Raw genomic sequence first — 19825 nt, 5'->3', positions numbered from 1 at the left:
AGAAATACCAGAACCGGTAACTCTACACAACTCCCCCAATATGTGCAAAAAAATTTTTCAACCCTGGCAACTACTCTGTCGGCCCTGGAACTCACAGTTGATAGGGTTCACAGAGTGCTGAAACCGTCGGTCCTGGCAGATGAAGTGCTCAGGGACGTCCTGCTAAGGTTACACTTCTATCGCGCAAAGGAAATTCTACTGGACACGTCCTGCAAACTTGACCAATGTCTGGCTCCTTATGCCTCCTTGCAGCTGCTCCCATATCTTTCCAGACACACTCTCCAGTGCCGGCGCAACTTGGCTACCATCAACAAGGCCTTACGTAACCACCATATTCCACACAAATGGAAGTACCCGCGTTTCTCTGTCCATCACCCACAATGGAGCTGCTATTTCTGTGTCATCTTTGGAAGAAGGGCTGTCGGGTCTTCCTCAATTAAAAATCATAAACTCACTTCCGGACCCCACTCAAGTCGAGAGGGCCCCACACACACAAGCAGAGTGGCAGATTGTGTCCCACAAGCAATCTTCGCAGAAGAAAAAATCTAATGGAGGCTCCTAAACAGCTGCCTTCTGCTCAACCATAGCTTTTTTTACTGGCTAAGATCAAACATGGATACCTATCCATTACCCTCTAGTTCATCTGAACATTGCGTAATGTTCACAAATCCCTCCTTGGTTCCTCTTTTTACCAGTTTATCACATTTGTTCCTACTTCAGTTCGTTGTATTTTGTTTCCATTTATGCTTCTCCGGTACACCAACAACCACCAGAGGACATCCTAAGCTATCTGTTTTTGAAGTAACTCAAGTCTACAAACAACCTGATCGTGCCTTCATACATCATCAAAATCTCTCCTCTTCCCCATGGAGAAGAAAAAGCTGGGTTCTACACCCACATTTCTGCATAATCTACAACATATCCATCACAGTAAGTGTTGACCTCCCTTCACATCACTTAACAAACCACCATGACCATTACACGTTTGTCTCTTAATGTTAAGGGCTTAAACCATCCAGCTAAGAGACATTCCATGTGTAAGGCCCTGAAGAGCCAGGCTGATATCCTGTACATACAGGAAACGCATTTTATCGCCTCAAATATCCTTAAATGTTCACACAGTCAATAACCACACATCTTCCTCTCCTGTTCATCACCTGAGAAAAAAATGGGCGGTAGGCTCCTAGCTTTAAGGAACACAATAGCTTTCCAGCTTAAACACTCTATTCTGGACAGTGAGGATCGATATGTTATAATCACATGTGACTTAAACACACTCCCTTACACCTTGGTAGCACTCTATGCTTCTAATATGCACCAAATGAGATTCATACGCAGACTGCTCAAACGTGTATCATCAATCAAAAATGGACACCTACTAATCTGCGGGGACTTTAATCTCATGACAGATCCCCACCTAGACTCTTTTGTTGGTATCAGGAAAGGAAGACCCTCATTACGTAATCTATTGCATGCTGTATGATGTTTGGAGGTGCCAGTACGCAAACGAAAAAGATTACACGTACTTCTACCCCCCCCCAGACATCATGCTTACTCCCGAATTGATATGTTTTTGTTTGATAAATGGTTGCTACAACAAATATCTCCCTCCAGCATTCATGAAATAACGTGGTCAGACAACACTGCTATCTCTAATGTTATTACAGAACAAGGTGCCACCTCTTCAAACTCCATTTGGCGTTGTAACATTAGACTATTGCCCGCACCCGAAAGCTCCAAACTCATTACCCAAAATCTCAAAGATTACTTTGCCTTCAATGCCAAGTCAGTTGAGAACCAATTTACTCTATGGAACATGCATAAAGCGTACATTAGGGGCATTCTCTTACAACAAGGAGCCAGAATCAAGAGATGCTATGATCTTCACCTAAATAAAATTACTGCAGAAATTCACAACTTAGAAATAAGTAACAAATCTTCACCATCATCGTTGTTATCTGCCTCCCTCGAAAAGCTCAGGGAAGAACTAAGCATCTATGCACTAAGAACTAAGAATTAATCAAAGGTATGATAAACACCTAAGACGCTTAAAGCTTAATCTATACGCTAACGCCAACTGAGCAGGGAAACTCCTGCCAAGTAGGGTTAAAGCAGCCCGTTCCAGGGCAAGATTAGAATACTTGATCCCCCCCGCTCACATTTATAAAATAATCAATCCTCAAGAAATCGCCAATCAGTTTGCAGACTACTATGGGGCACTATATAACCTCAAAGATGAACCCCACGCACCTCAACCTTCCAATGAAAACATTGCAGCCTTTCTTGAAGAACTAAACCTACCTCAACTGTCGGAACCACAACTTTCACAACTAAATTCTCCTTTCACTTCTAGCCAAATAGGGAAGATCATAACATCCCTACCAAATGGCAAAACCCCAGCCCCAGGACCTGACGGTCTCCCAAGTGAATATTACAAAACTTTCCATATGCTACTAACCCCATGCCTGTCTACAGTTTATACCACAGCTGCACAAATCTCTTTCTTTCCCCAAGAGACGCTCAAGGCATACGTGGTAACTTTACCCTAACCAGGGAAAGACCCCGTTGCCCCTGCTAATTTCACACCTATATCTCTCCTAAATTCTGATATAAAAATTTATGCCAAATTAGTAGCGCAACGTCTGTCCACCATAATACCTTCTCTTGTACAGAAAGACCAGATGGGTTTTGTTAAAGAGAGGCAATCTTCGAATGCAATCAGAAAAATTCTAAATGTTATACCTTTAGTGGAAAAAACTTGAACGCCTTCTCTGCTACTATTCATTGATGCAGAGAAGGCGTTCAATAGAGTTGACCGTCAATACATGTCATGCGTACTAACAAAGTTTGCTTTTCAGGGCTCCATCAGGGCGGAAATTCTTGCCCTGTACTCCCATCCTTCTGCCCAAGTATACACATCTGGCCTTATCTCTAAACCATTCACCATATCAAATGGAACTTGCCAGGGGTGCCCACTATCCCCCTCTATATTTAACCTCATGATAGAACCATTGGCAGATCCGCTCAAACCCTCCTATTACAGGTTTCCAGTTCCATAGCAGACCACATGTTTTTAACCTCTTTGCAGGAGATGATGTTATCCTCCTCCTAACAAACCCTATACTGTCATTACCCCAAGCAGATCAAATCCTAACATCATTTAGCTATATCTCTTATTACAAAGTCAATTTCTCTAAGTCCCTAATACTTGACCTGAGAGTCCTACCCAAAACTAAACAACACCTCCAAGACATAGGGCCTGATTCATAGTACCACTATTTGTCTTATTACCATTTACATGGAGCTCTCAAGGAGTGCCATACTTAGGTATCATCCTAACATCCTCATCAGCATCTCTTATCCAAACTAACTATACCCCCCTGGGCCAGAATATCAAGAGTCAGCTCCAGCACATATAACAAACTGAACTCTCCTGGGTGGGTAGACTAGCAGCCTTCAAAACAATAATTTTACCCCAGATCCTATGTCACTTTAGGGTGTTCCCCATCCCTGTCCCCCCCGTCATACCTCAAATCCTTAACAGGCTTATTAAACAACTTCATATGGAAATATATAAAACCAAGATATGTTCGCACAAACCTAGGTAGACAAAAATTCATGGGGGTATGGGGATGATAGACTTACATGATTACCTGTGGGCAGCACTGCTAGATCAACTGAAATACTGGTTTCAGAAACAGGAAGAACCACTATGGTTGGACATTGAGACAGCCTTGTCACCTACACCAGATCTCTCCTCCTTGTTAATATTTGACATGTGGAGGTCGTGAAATACATTCTCCCTTTTACCTTCTAGGGCAGCATCCTTACAAGCGTGGCAGCTCCTACTTAAACAATCTACAAAAGCATCACAGATTGAAGTGCCTGTCCTACCTGTCCAAGCATTAGAAACCATAATCCCCTTTCTGTATATAATCCTTCCACTTTACAAAACTCTGGTCCGACCACATCTGGAGTATTCTGTCCAGTTCTGGTCGCCAGTCCTCAGGAGGGATGTGTTGGAGCTGGAGAGAGTCCAGAGAAGGGCAACTAAACTAATTAGGGGATTGGAGGACCTTAATTATGAAGAGCGGCTGCAATCGCTTGATTTATTCTCCCTGGAGAAGAGACGCCTGAGAGGGGACATGATAGCAATTTATAAATACCTCAATGGTGATCTCAGCATAGAAAAAAAGCTATTCAGTCGAAAGGATTGCATGAGGACTCGAGGGCATACAATGCGATTAGAGGAGAAGCGTTTTAACCACAGGCAACGTGGGGGGTTCTTTACTGTTAGGGCTACAAGATTGTTGAATTCTCTACCACAAGAGGTGGTTTCTGCGGGAAGTATGGTGGCTTTCAAAAGACTCTTAGACGTACATCTCAAGGATCAGAACATTCAGGGAGATGATTACGGCCACACACACCTACACAGGTTGAACTAGATGGACTATTGTCTTTATTCATCCTCACCTACTATATGTAACTATGTATATAAAACCACTTCAATTAAGTGGCTTAAACAAAATACAGGACTTCTTCTCTGATGTCAAGCTTAAAAATTAGGAACGTCTGAAGGAAGAATTCCATCTTCTGAAAAACTGTCAATTGGCATTTCTCTGTATCCTGCACTTTTTGTCCAAACATTCCCTGCCAACATTAAATATTCTCCCTGGAGCATAGAAATTCCTCTACACACACACACATGTCCCCAAGGAAAGACATATCCCTATTCTACAACCTACTGCATGAAAAAATCCTCACTACAAAAAATCCCAGCACTTAAAATATGGGAGAAAGACTTAGATAAATCTTACTCTTTAAACCAGTGGCAAATTGCCCTCCAGTCAACTTATAAACTTTCAAAATGCAGCAATCACTGTGAAATGATGCTCAAAATCACGCATAGGTGACACTATACACCTTAAAAACTAGCCAAATATTCTCCAAACAAATCCCTAACTGTTGGCGTAAATGCGGACAAGTAGGTAGCCTACTACATATATTATGGGAATGTCAATGTCTCATCAGGAGTCAAATATTCCACCTAATATCCTCAATTACAGGAATTCTAAGCCCACCTAACCCAGGACTTGCTGTCCTAAATTTGGGAATAGACACATACCCAACCCCTATGAGACAGGTATTGAACCAAATACTATTAGCAGCACGTAACACTATTCTTAAGTAATGGAATTCTCAAAACTCTCCAAATATATATCAGGTTAAGTACCGTACACCTTAACCATACATCCGAAAGATTGCTAGCAGTTAATTAGTTGAGATGTAGTAAGTTTGATAAACATTCGTCATTCTGGACGGACAAATACGGTAATACTAAATAATATATCGGCATTGGGTTAAACTAAAACTTTACATGTTAATACAGATGCTCATACCCTCTCTGTTTTGTGTACCACTTCTTCTACACAGGTATTTCTTAGTTAAAACCTGTGAAACTAATGGTGGATCGCCTTGTCTCCCCTCCTCTTTCACAGTTTAATCCCATATGGGGTGTCGGGGGATGTGGAGCAATACCCTTCACCTTACGCCTTACAATTGGTATTGCTAGTATTTTTCTTATATGGCTGTTATTTGACTATGGCATATGACTCCACTTAAGTGTTTCTCTGTACTGTGTTCAAACTTATGACCATCCTGTTTATTTTTCCTGTTTTTTTTTTTTCTTTTTTAGGTAAACTTCAATAAAAACATAGAAATAAAAAAAAAAAGTACTGCTAAGGCGCAATTAACCTTTTCAAATTTTCTCTATAACATAGCAAATCTCTGTTTCATTTAAGGCAGCCCATTCAGTTGAATGAGCTGCCAACACACCACAATGGACCTAAAATCAGACATAATTTTTCATTATATTTATTACATTTAAATTTTTATACCCACTTGATTATCATAAATATTATATTGTACATTATTTTTTATCAGGTGAAACTTGCGGGGAGAAACAGGTGTCAGGTACAATTGGAGGACGAGTAACTCTACATGTGGATGTGGCTGATATTGAGTACATTTCTTGGGTGGCTGCTACCCCTAATATAAAACTGTTGGCTAAAACAGAACCTAGTAAACCTGTCGTGACACGACAGCCAGCATATATAGGACGACTAAAAGCCACAGCTGATGGATCCCTAGTTATATTTGGTCTGACCAGAGAAGACGAAGGACAATATACCGCTAATGTGCAGAGACTGAAATTAGAACAATGTCTTCTGAAGTTTGTTCTCAGAGTGTTCAGTAAGTAGTTTTAATTGCTGGTGATGACTGAATTCTATGTTTATTTTTTATTTACTTCTTGCATTTTTGGTCTTGAGTAGGGATGAGCTTGTGTTTGTTCAGAACTGGGTTTGAGTCCGAAACCCGGAAGCCAGCTGTCATTTCTGCTCCAATGAGCTGCAGATGGGCATTTAAACTGTCATTCCTGTTCCAATGAGTTGCGGGTGGGGGATTCCCTGATCTGCAGCTGACTTTACAATGGGGCGGGGATGTTCCTGACATCATTGACCTAATATGGCCATATGGCCATATTGGGTCAAGGTGGCCATGTTAGCTCAATTATGTCATAAGCATCCCTGCCCATTTGGAATGTCAGCTGCTGGGATGGGGAAAACCCCATCCACACCCATTGGACTAGAAATGACAACTGGCTTTTGGCTTTGGATCCAAACCGATTCTGAATAAATGCAAGCTTATTTTTGGTCTTGAGGTGTAGATAATTTTGTTGCAGTTTGTATGCATCACACAACAATCACATTTTGGGCAGATGATAAAGCCAAGTGGAAAATTGTTGGGCAAACAGTGACTGCATCCAATCAGCACATTGGCCCCCTGGTCACCCATGCGAAGAAGCCTTACTAGGTCCAACAAGATATACAGGGATCTCTAGCTAAAGTACATTTAAAGGTAAGTAGGGAAGAGCTAGTACCTTAATCAGATTTTTACCATTTGTCTTGGTGACTATTGGTGACCATTATCACAGAGGCAGGACGTGACAGGAAATTCAACATGTTTTCAGTTGTCACTGGAACTGGAGACAATGAAAATGTTCCACTAAAGTCACCTTTTCCAGGGACATCTGTCTCTGAAAGGTTTTTCCCATCACTTTGGAGAGATTTCCTCTTACTTCCTGTTGTGTCTTCTGGAGAGGAAGTGAAGGGAAATCTCCCCAACTGGATAAAGGAAGCAGAAAGAGATGACAAGGATTCTAACTTTTTTTTCTGCTGTACCAAAAACAAAATAATTATGCTTTGGCTTTAGAGTCGGTTCACACTATGGTGACACGACTCTTTACTACTTCGGGGGCGACTTGTGCATTCCCATGCACCACGACTTCGGAACGACTTGCATGGACTTCACATAATGGAAGTCTATGCAAGTCACTCCAAGGTCGCCCCGAAATAGTACAGGACCCTTTTTCTAAGTCGGAGCGACTTGTGTCACTCCTATTAGAACCGGTCCTGTAGCGGTCAATGGACCGCGAGGGAGCGCGACTTGTCAGGCTGACAAGTCGCCTGACAAGTCGCGGTAATGTGAACTGGTAAGTCCAGGCAAAACCTAACTAACGCTAAACCAGCTCTGTGCCACATTCTAAACCTAATCTATCTCACCCTCTAAAGCAAAAATCACTGTACTTACCTATTCTGCAGCCGATCCGGTCCTGTCCCACGCTGAGCTGTCAGCGGTGGCTTCAGCGTGGAGGCGGGTGCAGGAGAGGCACTCAACAATGGAAGCCCCATAGTAGGTCTATGGGTAAGGTGACTTCCTATTCATTTCACAGTCGGTCCTTTCCTGCACACAGCTTCCATCGCTGGAGACCGGACCAGATCAGGTGCAGAAAAGGTAAGTACAGCAATTTTTGCTTTACAGGGTTAGATAGATTAGGTTTAGAATGTGCCACAGAGCAGGTTTAGCCTTAGTTAGGTTTTGCCTGGACTTATCCTTTATGGACAGATTTACACTGCCCCACTGCCCTTTTGCTAACATCCAGCTAACCTGTGTTTTTTGTGTGGGTTAGCGGTGCTTTTCCATAGACTTCTACGAGGTCCTGTAGTTTTGGTGTGGTTTTAGAAAGCGCATTAAAACTCCTGCATGCTGCATCTTTGGTGCACTTTCTAAAACCACACCAAAACTGTGGGACATCATGGAAGTCTATAGAAAAGGAAAGCTAACCCACACAAAACCCATGGGTTAACTGTACTTTGCCCAGAACCGCACTGGGGTAGTGTAAAGCCACCCTTAAACTTTTGCTTTTAAATATTATTGCCATGTCTTAGGAAATCCAATTTAATGATATCCCTACTGACATTTAGATCCTTTACCAGGTGTATTAAATGCTGAGTCCTGTGCAGAGCAGACCAATGTATCTGGAGTTGAAGGAGGACAGATCACTCTTCCCTTGGACCTTGTTGGGTTTACATTCATCACCTGGGTGACTGTCAATGATTTGGTACATTTTGCAGTAACAGAGCCGGGTAAACTGGTCTCAATTCAAGATGATCGGTATAAAGGACGTCTGGGTGTCACCACCAATGGCTCATTAATTATAACTGGACTAACCAGAGAAGACCAAGGAACATATGGAAGTTATATAGTGACACCAACATTAATGCAATGTACACAGCTCTACAACCTCACAGTAGTGGGTAAGTTACTGCAATTTAATACAGGACAGATTCTTGAAGACCAATTGAACCCTCTATATTTATTACTGTAATGCAATCAAGCTCCATATACAATATTATACAGTATACTGTATGCTGCTTTAAATATTTTGCTTTGTTGCTAAGTACTGCAGCAAGGGTTAAAGTACCCATATAGGAGAGTTGGACTGCTACTTTCACACACAACTCACAGGCCCGACTCTGAAGTGGTCCAATGTCCAAAGCACCAAATGGCACTTCTCAGGGAAAGAGAGTATTCTTGATTAGAGCAATATTTGGGGGGAACTGTGGGACTGTGTTAGAGCAGGGCAGCTGCTTTGTGTGTAAGAGCAGCATTCCGACTATCCTACATGCTGCCAGCACAAAGTAAGAAGGGGGGGGGGGCAAGGGATGTGAAAGCACAGAGGCAGGCAGGGGAGTTAGCCATGGTGGTGGGAATGAGGTGAATGGGTGCCCAGGTACGGTGGTGAGCAGCCTCGCAGGCATGATGTGGGGGGGGGGGGGGTCAAGCATTGCTGTAAATAAGGGTGAGGGGCATGCAGATATAGTAATAAAAGAAAGGGGAGGGGATATATAGGTGCAGTGGTAAAAGGCGTGCCAAGATATTGCTAGAGGATACCATGCACACAAAGAAACAAATTGTGGCCAGTAAGAAGGCAACAGTAAGTCTATGAGGATGCATCGTCTGTACAGATACAGCCGCTCATCCCAATTTGACAGGTGTTTGGGTGTGAGTAAGCAGTCCCGGGCACACACTGTCTGCCTCAATGCATTACAGTCATAACTCAAGGTTTTTCAAATGGGCTTTAACTTATTATTTTCAGATGCGTAGTAAATGCCTTTATGATGGAAGTGATAGGAAGTGATGAGGTTTTATACAATTTCCTATTTTAAATAGATTCTTCACAGTTGGCCAAAATATCTTTGGGGCAGTGCTTTAAGTGGGCCGGTATGCACAGGTACTCAGTACCGCCACTTCCAAATATGGCTCTTGAGCATACCGCCACCTCTCCATGCGCCTTAGCGTACCAGTACGCTAATTTTGGACATCTGTGCCCTCAATTGCCCCCCCCAAGAATATTTCCCACTCCAGAGCCAGACCAGTCACCCCCAGTGAGTCCCCCTGCTCAGGAGTACCAGCCCAGGCCAGGGGGGGTGCTCTGTGGGGACCCTAATGTGGGGTGGGGGGGGGTGACAAAATTTATAGGCTATAATAGAGTACCGACACCTCTTTTGGGCCACTTAAAGCACTGCTTTGGGGCAATCTATGCTCTTTGAATATAAGGGGAAGAGGAAGACCTATACACTGACTCACTGAACAGTTTATAAGGACCTAGTGTTGCGTGGCATGGATTCCACCTTCCACAAAACTTCCATTGAGATTCCGGTTTATGGTGACATGATTACAATTAAGCATTTAGGCTGGAGGTCTCCTATTTCTAGCACATCACAACGGTCTTTTAGATTCAGATTCAGACCCCGTAACTGGCCTTCTCTCTGGGTGCATCATTAGAAATCAAGATTCTTTGAACCAGGTTATTTTTTTCCAGTCTTTAACTGTCCAGTTTTGGTGATCCTGTGCCAACCGTAGTCTCAGATTTCTGTTCTTGACCAACAGTAGCAGAACCTGAAGTGTTCTTCTGCTTTTGTAGCCCATCCACCTCAAAGAAAAATGTGTTGTGAGAATCTTTTCTGCTCACCAAAGGGTGTTTCCACCCACAGAATAGCTGCTTGTGGGTTTTAATTTCACACTTTTCCATTCTACCTTAACACTTTCACATGAATATCTCAGGAGACCTGCAGCTACAGAAACACTCGAACCAGCCCATTTGGCACTGTGACATGTTTTGTAGCTACGTAGTGCAACACTTACTTGCTGCATGCCAGAGGTAAGTTTAGGGTTTTTTTCTGCCCACTATTATTTCAAAGAAAGCAAAAGTTCACAAATGAAAAGCTTTCCACACAGGGGGTTCTCACTATCAATGCAACAAAGAAAAAAACAATCAGCCCCATGGCTTTCTTTGCAGCTTTACTGCACAGGCCTCATGCCTTGGTACTCCAGACCAGTGTTCCTCGACTGCAGTCCTCAGGGCACACTAACAGGCCAGGTTTGCAAGAAAACTGAAATACATCACATGTGATATAATTTGCTGCTCAGTGATTGCAGTATTCTAGTCTGCATCTCCCCAAGGTAATACCTAAATCTGGCTTGTTAGTGTGCCCTGAGGACCAGAGTTGAGAAACACTGCTTCAGACCATCTAACACACTTCCCAGTGCTTGTGTGCCTATCACCTCATGCCTTGGTCCAAGTGGTGGCTGAAGCTCCATGGGCCAGGGGGGTGGAGGGGGGTAGCAGGCGGACCACACCATAACCCCCCCCCGGACCACACCAGCTCACCAGCTCGCACACACCCCCCCATCGCCGGCTCACTTACATTAAAGATGTCCTGGAACACTCCTGCCTGGCCCCATTAGAAGCCTCCCATCAGCTTCATCTCCGGTAGCTTCCCCCGGCAGTGACGGCGGCAGCTTCCCTGGTGTCTCCTCCCTCCTCCTCCTCATTGGCCAATAGCATGGCCTCTCATTTTGGGCAATCGGAAACAGGTCTCATGACCCGCTTCCTGATTGGCCAGGAGGAGGATCCCTGTGAGAATAGCGAATTTTCATTCGCTATCGTCACTCAACTGGGTGGGCTCGGGGCGCAGTGCTGCGCCCCAATCCCACCCTTTTTTTAGCCTGTGAGAGCCTCTGGCTCTAATCACATGGTTTAAAAAAAAAAATCCCCATTGAACTCCATGCGTCCGGCGCCCCGCATGTAGATTAGGGGGCCAGACGCATGGATGGGGGGGGCTGCGCCCCTGTGCCCTATATACACCAGCCGCCACTGCTTGGTCCTCCAGACTATCTAAAATGTTTTCCAGTGCTCGTGCACCAATTGCTGTACATATGTCAGCTTGACTTTGTCTTTCATGCAGCTCTCTGCTGCTCCTTCCTTCATAGGCTTGTGTCTTTGACTATCCTGTCCTGGACAGCATGGTGCAGCCATGCACCTCCCTGCTCCCTTACAATCACAGACCCCCTCCGGAGGGTGGGGCCCTGACCTCTAATCCTGTCTCTCCTAAAAAGCTAGCACACACCTGCACCATTAGTGTGCCTGTTTTCTAGAAAACCTGGCCCAGACTGCCATATTAAACAGTGGCATTGCCTCGCACTGCCATAGCACCAACAATAATGCCACCATTAAAATCATTGAGATCACATCTTGCATCATTCTGGTGTCTGATATATAATAATAACTGAAGCTCCTGACCTGTATCTATGTGACTGCAGATATTGCAATGCTGCCACATGATTGGCTGATTAGATAATGGAATAAATAAGCAGGTGTACAGACATTCCTATTACATTGCTTAGTGATTGTACTTATCACAAAGACTTCATTGCTATCAAATGAGTGTGATTCCCACTGCCTTGGAATTTATGGCAGCATTGTCAGCCTGCCATGTTCACTTCTTCACTCAGTCATTGGGCTGCATATTGGATCCATCCACCCAATAAGTAGCCCAATAGACAACTGAAAAAGCCTACACAGAAGGCTCCTGGTATTGGTGAGGCAATGGCTTAGCGTAGTCAGCCTGCAAAAGGAAGCTCTATTTCTAGCAGCTGGATCCTAACAAATCCAAAAACAAAAATTTACTTAAAGTGAAGCTAAACTCAAAAGGGTATATACAAAAAATCCTGGCGCTATGGTGCCGGTAATCAGAAGGCGGGGATGGAACAGTAAGGTCGGACAATGCCCAAAGAGGTCCACCATTGGTTACAAGTCCATGTCCGGGCTGCAGCCTACCCAAACCCAGATCCCAACTGAGAAGAAAAGTAGCGACAAAAATGGGTATATTGGCGCTCCCGGACAAAATGGCACAAGGACAAAATGGATGCTGCTCGGTATCTTGAAACATTAAAACTTGTTTATTAAAATATGCTCCTTAACAAAAAAAAACAGTGGTGTGCCTGGGGTGCAGCAAGCAGCAGTCAGATGTAAAACCGGTGAAAATACCTCAAAACAAGGAGGACCCAGGAGCAGGGGAGTGATGTCTAACCACCTATGAAGCCTGGATGGTGTGGCGCTTGTGGGTGGATTGTCAGCCTCGATCAACCCGGGAAGCCTCTCTGCTGATGTGCCTCCGGACCGGATGATGCCTGGGATGTAAAGAGGAGGGGGGGGGAGTAGAGTACTCAACCCCCACAGACAGCTCCGGTACCGGATGGTACACACCCGGGGCGGCGGCGGCCGCTGCTCCTCGGACACGACTACCGTGGCGCCGGATGATGACGTCACCGGGCGCCTGACGGAGACATGCGCACCGAGGGCTGCTGCACGGATGTAGCTCTACGGCCGCCGGAGGGGTGCAGAAGCAGCGCACCGACAGCTGTGCTGTACAACTGGCTATTCAACTGGCGGCGCTGATGTAGGTAGCCACGGATGGAGGGGATGACATGTTTCGGGCCGAGCCCTTCTTCAGATCTCCTCAGCCCGGCTCGGCCCGAAACATGTCATCCCCTCCACCCGTGGCTACCTACATCAGCGCCGCCAGTTGAATAGCCAGTTGTATAGCACAGCCGTCGGTGTGCTGCTTCTGCACCCCACGGCGGCCGTAGAGCTACATCCGTGCAGCAGCCTTCAGTGCGCATGTCTCCGTCAGGCGCCCGGTGACGTCATCATCCGGCGCCACGGTAGTCGGGTCCGAGGAGCAGCGGCCGCCGCCTCGGGTGTGTACCATCTGGTACCGGAGCTGTCTGTGGGGGTTGAGTACTCCACCCCCCCCTCCTCTTTACATCCCAGGCATCATCCGGTCCGGAGGCACATCAGCAGAGAGGCTTCCCGGGTTGATCGAGGCTGACAATCCATCCACAAGCGCCACACCATCCAGGCTTCATAGGTGGTTAGACGTCGCTCCCCCGCTCCTGGGTCCTCCTTGTTTTGAGGTATTTTTACCGGTTTTACATCTGACTGCTGCTTGCTGCACCCCAGGCACACCACTGTTTTTTTCTGTTAAGGAGCATATTTTAACTTATTTTAATAAACAAGTTTTAATGTTTCAAGATACTGAGCAGCATCCATTTTGTCCTTGTGCCATTTTGTCCGGGAGCGCCAATATACCCGTTTTTGTCGCTACTAAACTCAAAAGGGGAAGCTCCGTTTGTCTGCCTCCTCCCCTCCTCCACTGCCACATTTGCCACCATTTGAGGGGGAGCAGGTACCTGGTTTTGACAGGTACCCGCTCCCACCTTTGGCTTAGTTCGCAGCGGGAGCGGGTGCCTGTCAATAGTTTGCCCCCCCCCTCTTTCCCCCGCAGCCTGCCCATTTACAAAGCGCAGTGCACTTCATGCATGCGCAATAGGCTACTTGACTGCCCGTTTCCCCTAGTCAAGATGGCGGCAGCAGCACCCGATAGCCAACTGAAAAATCAGCTCAGATGAGGACACCGCTGGGTTCCTTGACAGGTAAGTGCCCTAATATAACAAGTCAGTAGCTACAGTATTTGTAGCTGCTGACTTTTAATTTTTCGGAAGGAGCCTGGAGCTGCTCTTTAACTTCTTAAGTCCCAGAATGTTTTTCCATTCTTGGCAATACCTCAGTTCCAGGCATTATACTTTTTAGCTTTTGTAGTCTACCCTAACGTAAAATACATGATTTTTTTCAAGATAAGTAGGGCAATAATTTGGTAGCAAAATCAGATACATATATTTTTATTTCTTTGGTTTTCATTGGGAAAAAAAGTTGTAAAATATTAGAAAATTAGGAATTTCCAGAATTTTTTTTCCAAGCCAGCATTTACAGAATGTAATTTGCGTATCCCCATCTATTTTACCTCAAAATATAATCATCAAAGTCTGCTGATTAAAGTGATATCACATTAGCGTGATCTATGTAATGTAGCAGAATGGTACAGCTCAGAGTGAAAGTATGTGGTTTACTTAAGGGAACTGTTTTACGTTTTGAAACTACATTGCAATACACATAGGAAAAAAAAAAAGATCACATTAAGGGCAAACATTGGCATGACAGTCCCTTTTTCACATGTTTGTGATCGCTAAAAACCTACACCTGCATGTACCTTTGATGCTTTGTGAAAGCAAATGTCATCCACAGCCTCCAACATCATTGTTGGGTCTGGGGGGCTTCATTCATATGGGGAAATGTTTTTCTGTTTATATTTGAGATAATAAATATATATATATATATATATATATATATATATATATATATATATATATATATATATATACTGTTGTACTCATAAGTTTACATACCCTGTCAGAATTTATGATTTCTTGGCAATTTTTCAGAGAATATGAATGATGACACAAAAACTTTTCTTTCACTCATGGTTACTGTTTGGCTGAAGCCATTTTTTTTTTTATCAGTCAACTGTGTTTACTCTTTTTAAATCATAATGACAACAGAAACTACCCAAATGACCCTGATCAAAAGTTTACACACCCTGGTGATTTTGGCCTGATAACATGCACACAAGTTGGCACAAAGGGGTTTGAATGGCTATTAAAGGTAACCATCTTCACCTGTGATCTGTTTGCTTGTAATAAGTGTGTGTGTATAAAAGGTCAATGAGTTTCTGGACTCCTGACAGATCCTTGCATCCTTCATCCAGTGCTGCACTGAGGTTTCTGGATTCTGAGTCATGGGGAAAGCAAAATAATTGTCAAAGGATCTGCGGGAAAAGGTAGCTGCGCTGTATAAAACAGGAAAGGGATATAAAAAGATATCCAAGGAATTGAGAATGCCAATCAGCAGTGTTCAAACGCTAATCAAGAAGTGGAAAATGAGGGGTTCTATTGAAACCAAACCATGGTCAGGAAGATCAAATAAAATATCAGCCATCACCGCCAGGAAAATTGTTTGGGATGCAAAGAAAAAACTACAAATAACTTCAGGTGAAATACAGGACTCTCTGAAAACATGTGGTGTGGCTGTTTCAAGATGCACAATATGGAGGCACTTGAAGAAAGGTGGGCTGCATGGTCGAGTCGCCAGAAGAAAGACATTGCAGTAAACCCCCCTCCATTGCGGGGGTTACGTTCCGGACCCAGCCGCGAAAAGTGAAATTCCGCGATAATAGAAAAACCCTATTAAAATGCATTGTAGGCATGTTTTTTTTACTGTCACTGTACGTGTAAAAGCATTTTAAGGTCTTTAAACACACTTTTAAAACAATAGAAACTCATTTAAACACATAAAAGATACTAAGAGACAGAGCAAGAGCTATGGAAAACACAAAAATATTTCATTTTTACTGATTTATATAGTAAAATAACATTACAAAAAAAACCGAGAATTACCAGGACCACAAAAACTGAACCGCGATGGAGCGGGGGAATTACTGTACTACGCAAATGCCACAAAGTATCCCGCTTACAATACGCCAAACAGCACAGAGACAAGCCTCAAACCTTCTGCCACAAAATCATTTGGGGTGAGGAGACCAAAATTTAGCTTTTTAGCCACAACCATAAATGCTACATTTGGAGAGGAGTCAACAAGGCCTATGATGAAAGGTAGACCATTCCTACTGTCGGGATTATTGGGGGTGATTAAAATAATAATAGAAAAATTATGGATTTAAAAAGCCATGTATATTCAGTCTTATATAGATTGTGAACAGCACAACTTCCATTTTGTTGAAGGTGAAGGAAAGTTCATATGTTCTGTTGTAAAATGTCTCTTACAAGAGAGAATAGAATTTCAACAGAGGTCTTTGTATTTCTTTTAAGAATCTTTTAAGATCGTAAATAAGATGTACATAGTAATTATTTAGCAATGGACAATACCCCAGTATACTCTAGCAGACATTTAAAATGAACTATATAAGTTTTTAAAGATACATTATTATGTGTGAGAAGATATTAGCCATAATTATGTCATTATATTATGTAAGGCATATACATATATATTTAGGAATGTTATATCACATTTTGGGTTTATATTCTTACGGTAGTAGTCTTACTTAGAATACATTTCTTTTAAGTGTAAGAACATGTGTATATTGTCACTAATTACCTCATTTCAGAGAAGTTTGTGTTTAAGTGTTCAAGGTATCATAAATTCTACAAACCAGAGGCGATGTCTGACAGTAATGGCAGAATTCAAATAATTAATGGACTTTCACTAGCAAGAGGTCAATAAGGTCATCAGATAAGAATATATTCTAATTATTGTTAAATACAAAATCTAATGAACGTTATAATACTGCCATCTTTGGACGAAATACCAAATGCAGTCTTGGGGTAATTTAGATATTTCCAATAAAGAAATATTATATTGTATTAAAAATATAATTATTGAAATGGCATTACTTGCCAGGGTAAATGATGGAGATTAGATGGACATTTATGTATGTACTGAGAGTATGGAAAAAGTTTTATGTTGTGTTTTATAGTTAATCTTGAACATAGAAAAATCATCCTTTAATTTTATTATACAAGCATTGGGTTAATTATTAGAAGAGGTGTGTCTATGACAGTTAAGGTATAGAATATCCCAACCAATGGGGATAGTGTTTCATCCCTCTGGGTTTAACTTATGGCAATTTTTATAGCCCTTTGTTCATACCATATAAAAGGAACAACCCAGATGAGAGATAGGACACATTACTACTGACATCACACCTTACACTTACATACACACTACTACATCCATTTATAGACTCACCCAGACATACAGCATCTTGCTCCATCATTCATCTGAAACTTTGAGGGACGCCAAACGAAACTCCTCCCTCACTTACCACCATTTTAAGAAAGGCATCCATCTTAGGACTCTGGTAACGACCATTTGAAGCTAGCAGCCATCTTAAGTGTGGTAAATATGCCTTGCTATGTTATTTGATTTTATTCAATATTGTTTATTTCTTTCCTTATATGTTTTATATTGCATATGTAAGGGTAATAAGATTACAATCCCAACCATATAAACCATAGTAGATTTTTCTCTAAAAAGCTGATTTTTGTTTTTATACATTTTTATTAATATCAGATTTAGCGCATTATTGCAAATTTAGTCTTCCGTTTTGTATGGCTTATTCTCGCTCCATCTGCAGTGGAACGACTTTCGGCAATGCGATTCGCAGACAATTGTGGTCTGTTTATATAGAATACTTACCTATGGTTTATGCTATACCTGGAGAAATGGTAATCTTGCGTTCGTTTTGCCTTCACTTTGTTTCAGTTTCAATTTCATTATTGAGCTAAACATCACATTGCATTAATTGTTTGAAGTTAGTATTTTGTGTAGAGTTATCTTTTTGTGTCATTTTTAGTTTGATCACATATTGTGATTACATGTCTTGTGAATAAATATTTTATATATATTCCATACTGTAGACTGTACTCACTAAGATTGGTATATGCTTTTAAAAAGAAATTCATCAATTAAAAAGAATTCGCTACATATTGATTTGTGGAAATAAGTGAAGATTCTCCTTCCTCACAGATCTTTGTTTATTGACATAAATAGACACTGTTATATTCAGAGCAGTATAAATATTCTGACATAATGAAGTACGAGTGCGAGATATTATTAAATATTCTTACACTACTGTGAAACACGAAGGTGGATCGCTGATGTTTTGGGGATGTGTGAGCTACAAAGGCACAGGAAATTTGGCAAGATGAATGCAGTATGTTATCAAAAAATACTGGAGGAAAATTTGCATTCATCAGCCCGGAAGCTGCACATGGGATGTACTTGGACATTCCAAAATTAAAATGATCCTAAACACAAGGCCAAGTCAACCTGTTATTGGCTACAACAGAATAAAGTGAAGGTTCTGGAGTGGCCATCTCAGTCTCCTGACCTCAATATCATTGAGCCACTCTGGGGAGATCTCAAACATGGCGTTCATGCAAGACAACCCAAGAATTTACAGGAACTGGAGGCTTTTTGCCAGGAAGAACGGGCAGCTTTACCATCTGAGGAGATAAAGAGTCTCATCCACAAATGCCACAAAAGACTTCAAGCTTTCATTGATTCTTAAAGGGGGCAATACACTGTATTAGGAACTGGGGTATGTCAACTTTTGATCAGGGTCATTTGGGTCGTTTCTGTTGTCATTATGATTTAAAAAGAGTAAACACAGTTGATTGGTAATACTGTAAATGGCTTCAGCCAAACACTAACCATGAGTGAAAGAAAAGTTTTTGTGTTAGCATTCATATTCTCTGAACAATGGCCAAGAAATCTTAAATTCTGCCAGGGTATGTAAACTTATGAGCACAACTATATATATATATATATATATATACTGGTATGGACTGGGTAATGTGTTGGGATCTATACTGGTATGGACTGGGTAATGTGTTAGGAATGAGAGGATGCCACATCGTTTGATGGAAATGAAAATTATCACACTACAGAGGGCTGAATTCAAAGACACCCTGAAAATCAAAGTGAAAAAATGATTCAGCAGGCTAGTCCATTTTTCTGGAATTTCATTGCAGCAACTCAAAATGGTAGTTTGTATGCCCCCCACGTGTTTGTATGCATGCCTGGCAATGTCGGGGCATGCTCCTAATGAGACGACGGATGGTGTCCTAAGGTATATCCTACCAGATCTAGACCAGGGCATCACTGAACTCCTGAACAGACTGAGGTGCAACCTGGCAGCATCAAATGGACCAAAACATAATGTCCCAGAGGTGTTCTATTGAATTTAGGTCAGATGAGCATCGGGGCCATTCAATGATATCAATAGCTTCATCCTCCAGGAATTGGCTGCATACTCTCGTCACATGAGGCCGGGCATTTTCGTGCACCAGGAGGAACACAGGACCGACTGCACCAGCGTAGGGTCTGACAATGGGTCCAGGGATATCATCCCGATACCTAATGACAGTCAGGGTGCAATTGTATAGTTTGTAGAGGTCTGTGCGTCCCCCCATGGATATGCCTCCCCAGACCATCACTGACTCACCACCAAACCAGTCATGCTGAACGATGTTACAGGCAGCATAACATTTTCCACTGCTTTTCCAAACTCTTTCATGCCTGTCACATGTGCTCAGGGTGAACCTGCTCTCATCTGTGAAAATAGCACGGCACCAGTTGCGGACCTGCCAATTCCGGTGTTCA

General features: G+C 42.7%; 1 protein-coding gene across 2 annotated transcripts in view; it reads left to right on the top strand.

Moving 5' to 3' along the window:
* The window catches only part of LOC309543454 (uncharacterized protein), a 58795-nt gene that overhangs the window by 25082 nt on the left and 13888 nt on the right, over positions 1-19825 (top strand). For both annotated transcript variants that reach the window (XM_082242933.1, XM_082242932.1), the window contains exons 2-3: positions 5944-6252; positions 8337-8657. In XM_082242933.1, coding sequence (XP_082099059.1) covers positions 5944-6252; positions 8337-8657 — 630 coding nt within the window. The remainder of the gene's footprint in view (positions 1-5943; positions 6253-8336; positions 8658-19825) is intronic.

This window comes from Pelophylax lessonae (assembly GCF_965119305.1).
Source record: "Pelophylax lessonae genome assembly, chromosome: 13".
Taxonomy (NCBI): Eukaryota; Metazoa; Chordata; class Amphibia; order Anura; family Ranidae; genus Pelophylax; species Pelophylax lessonae.
The sequence above is the reverse complement of the archived record's forward strand: the minus strand, read 5'-3'. Positions and strand labels throughout refer to the sequence as shown.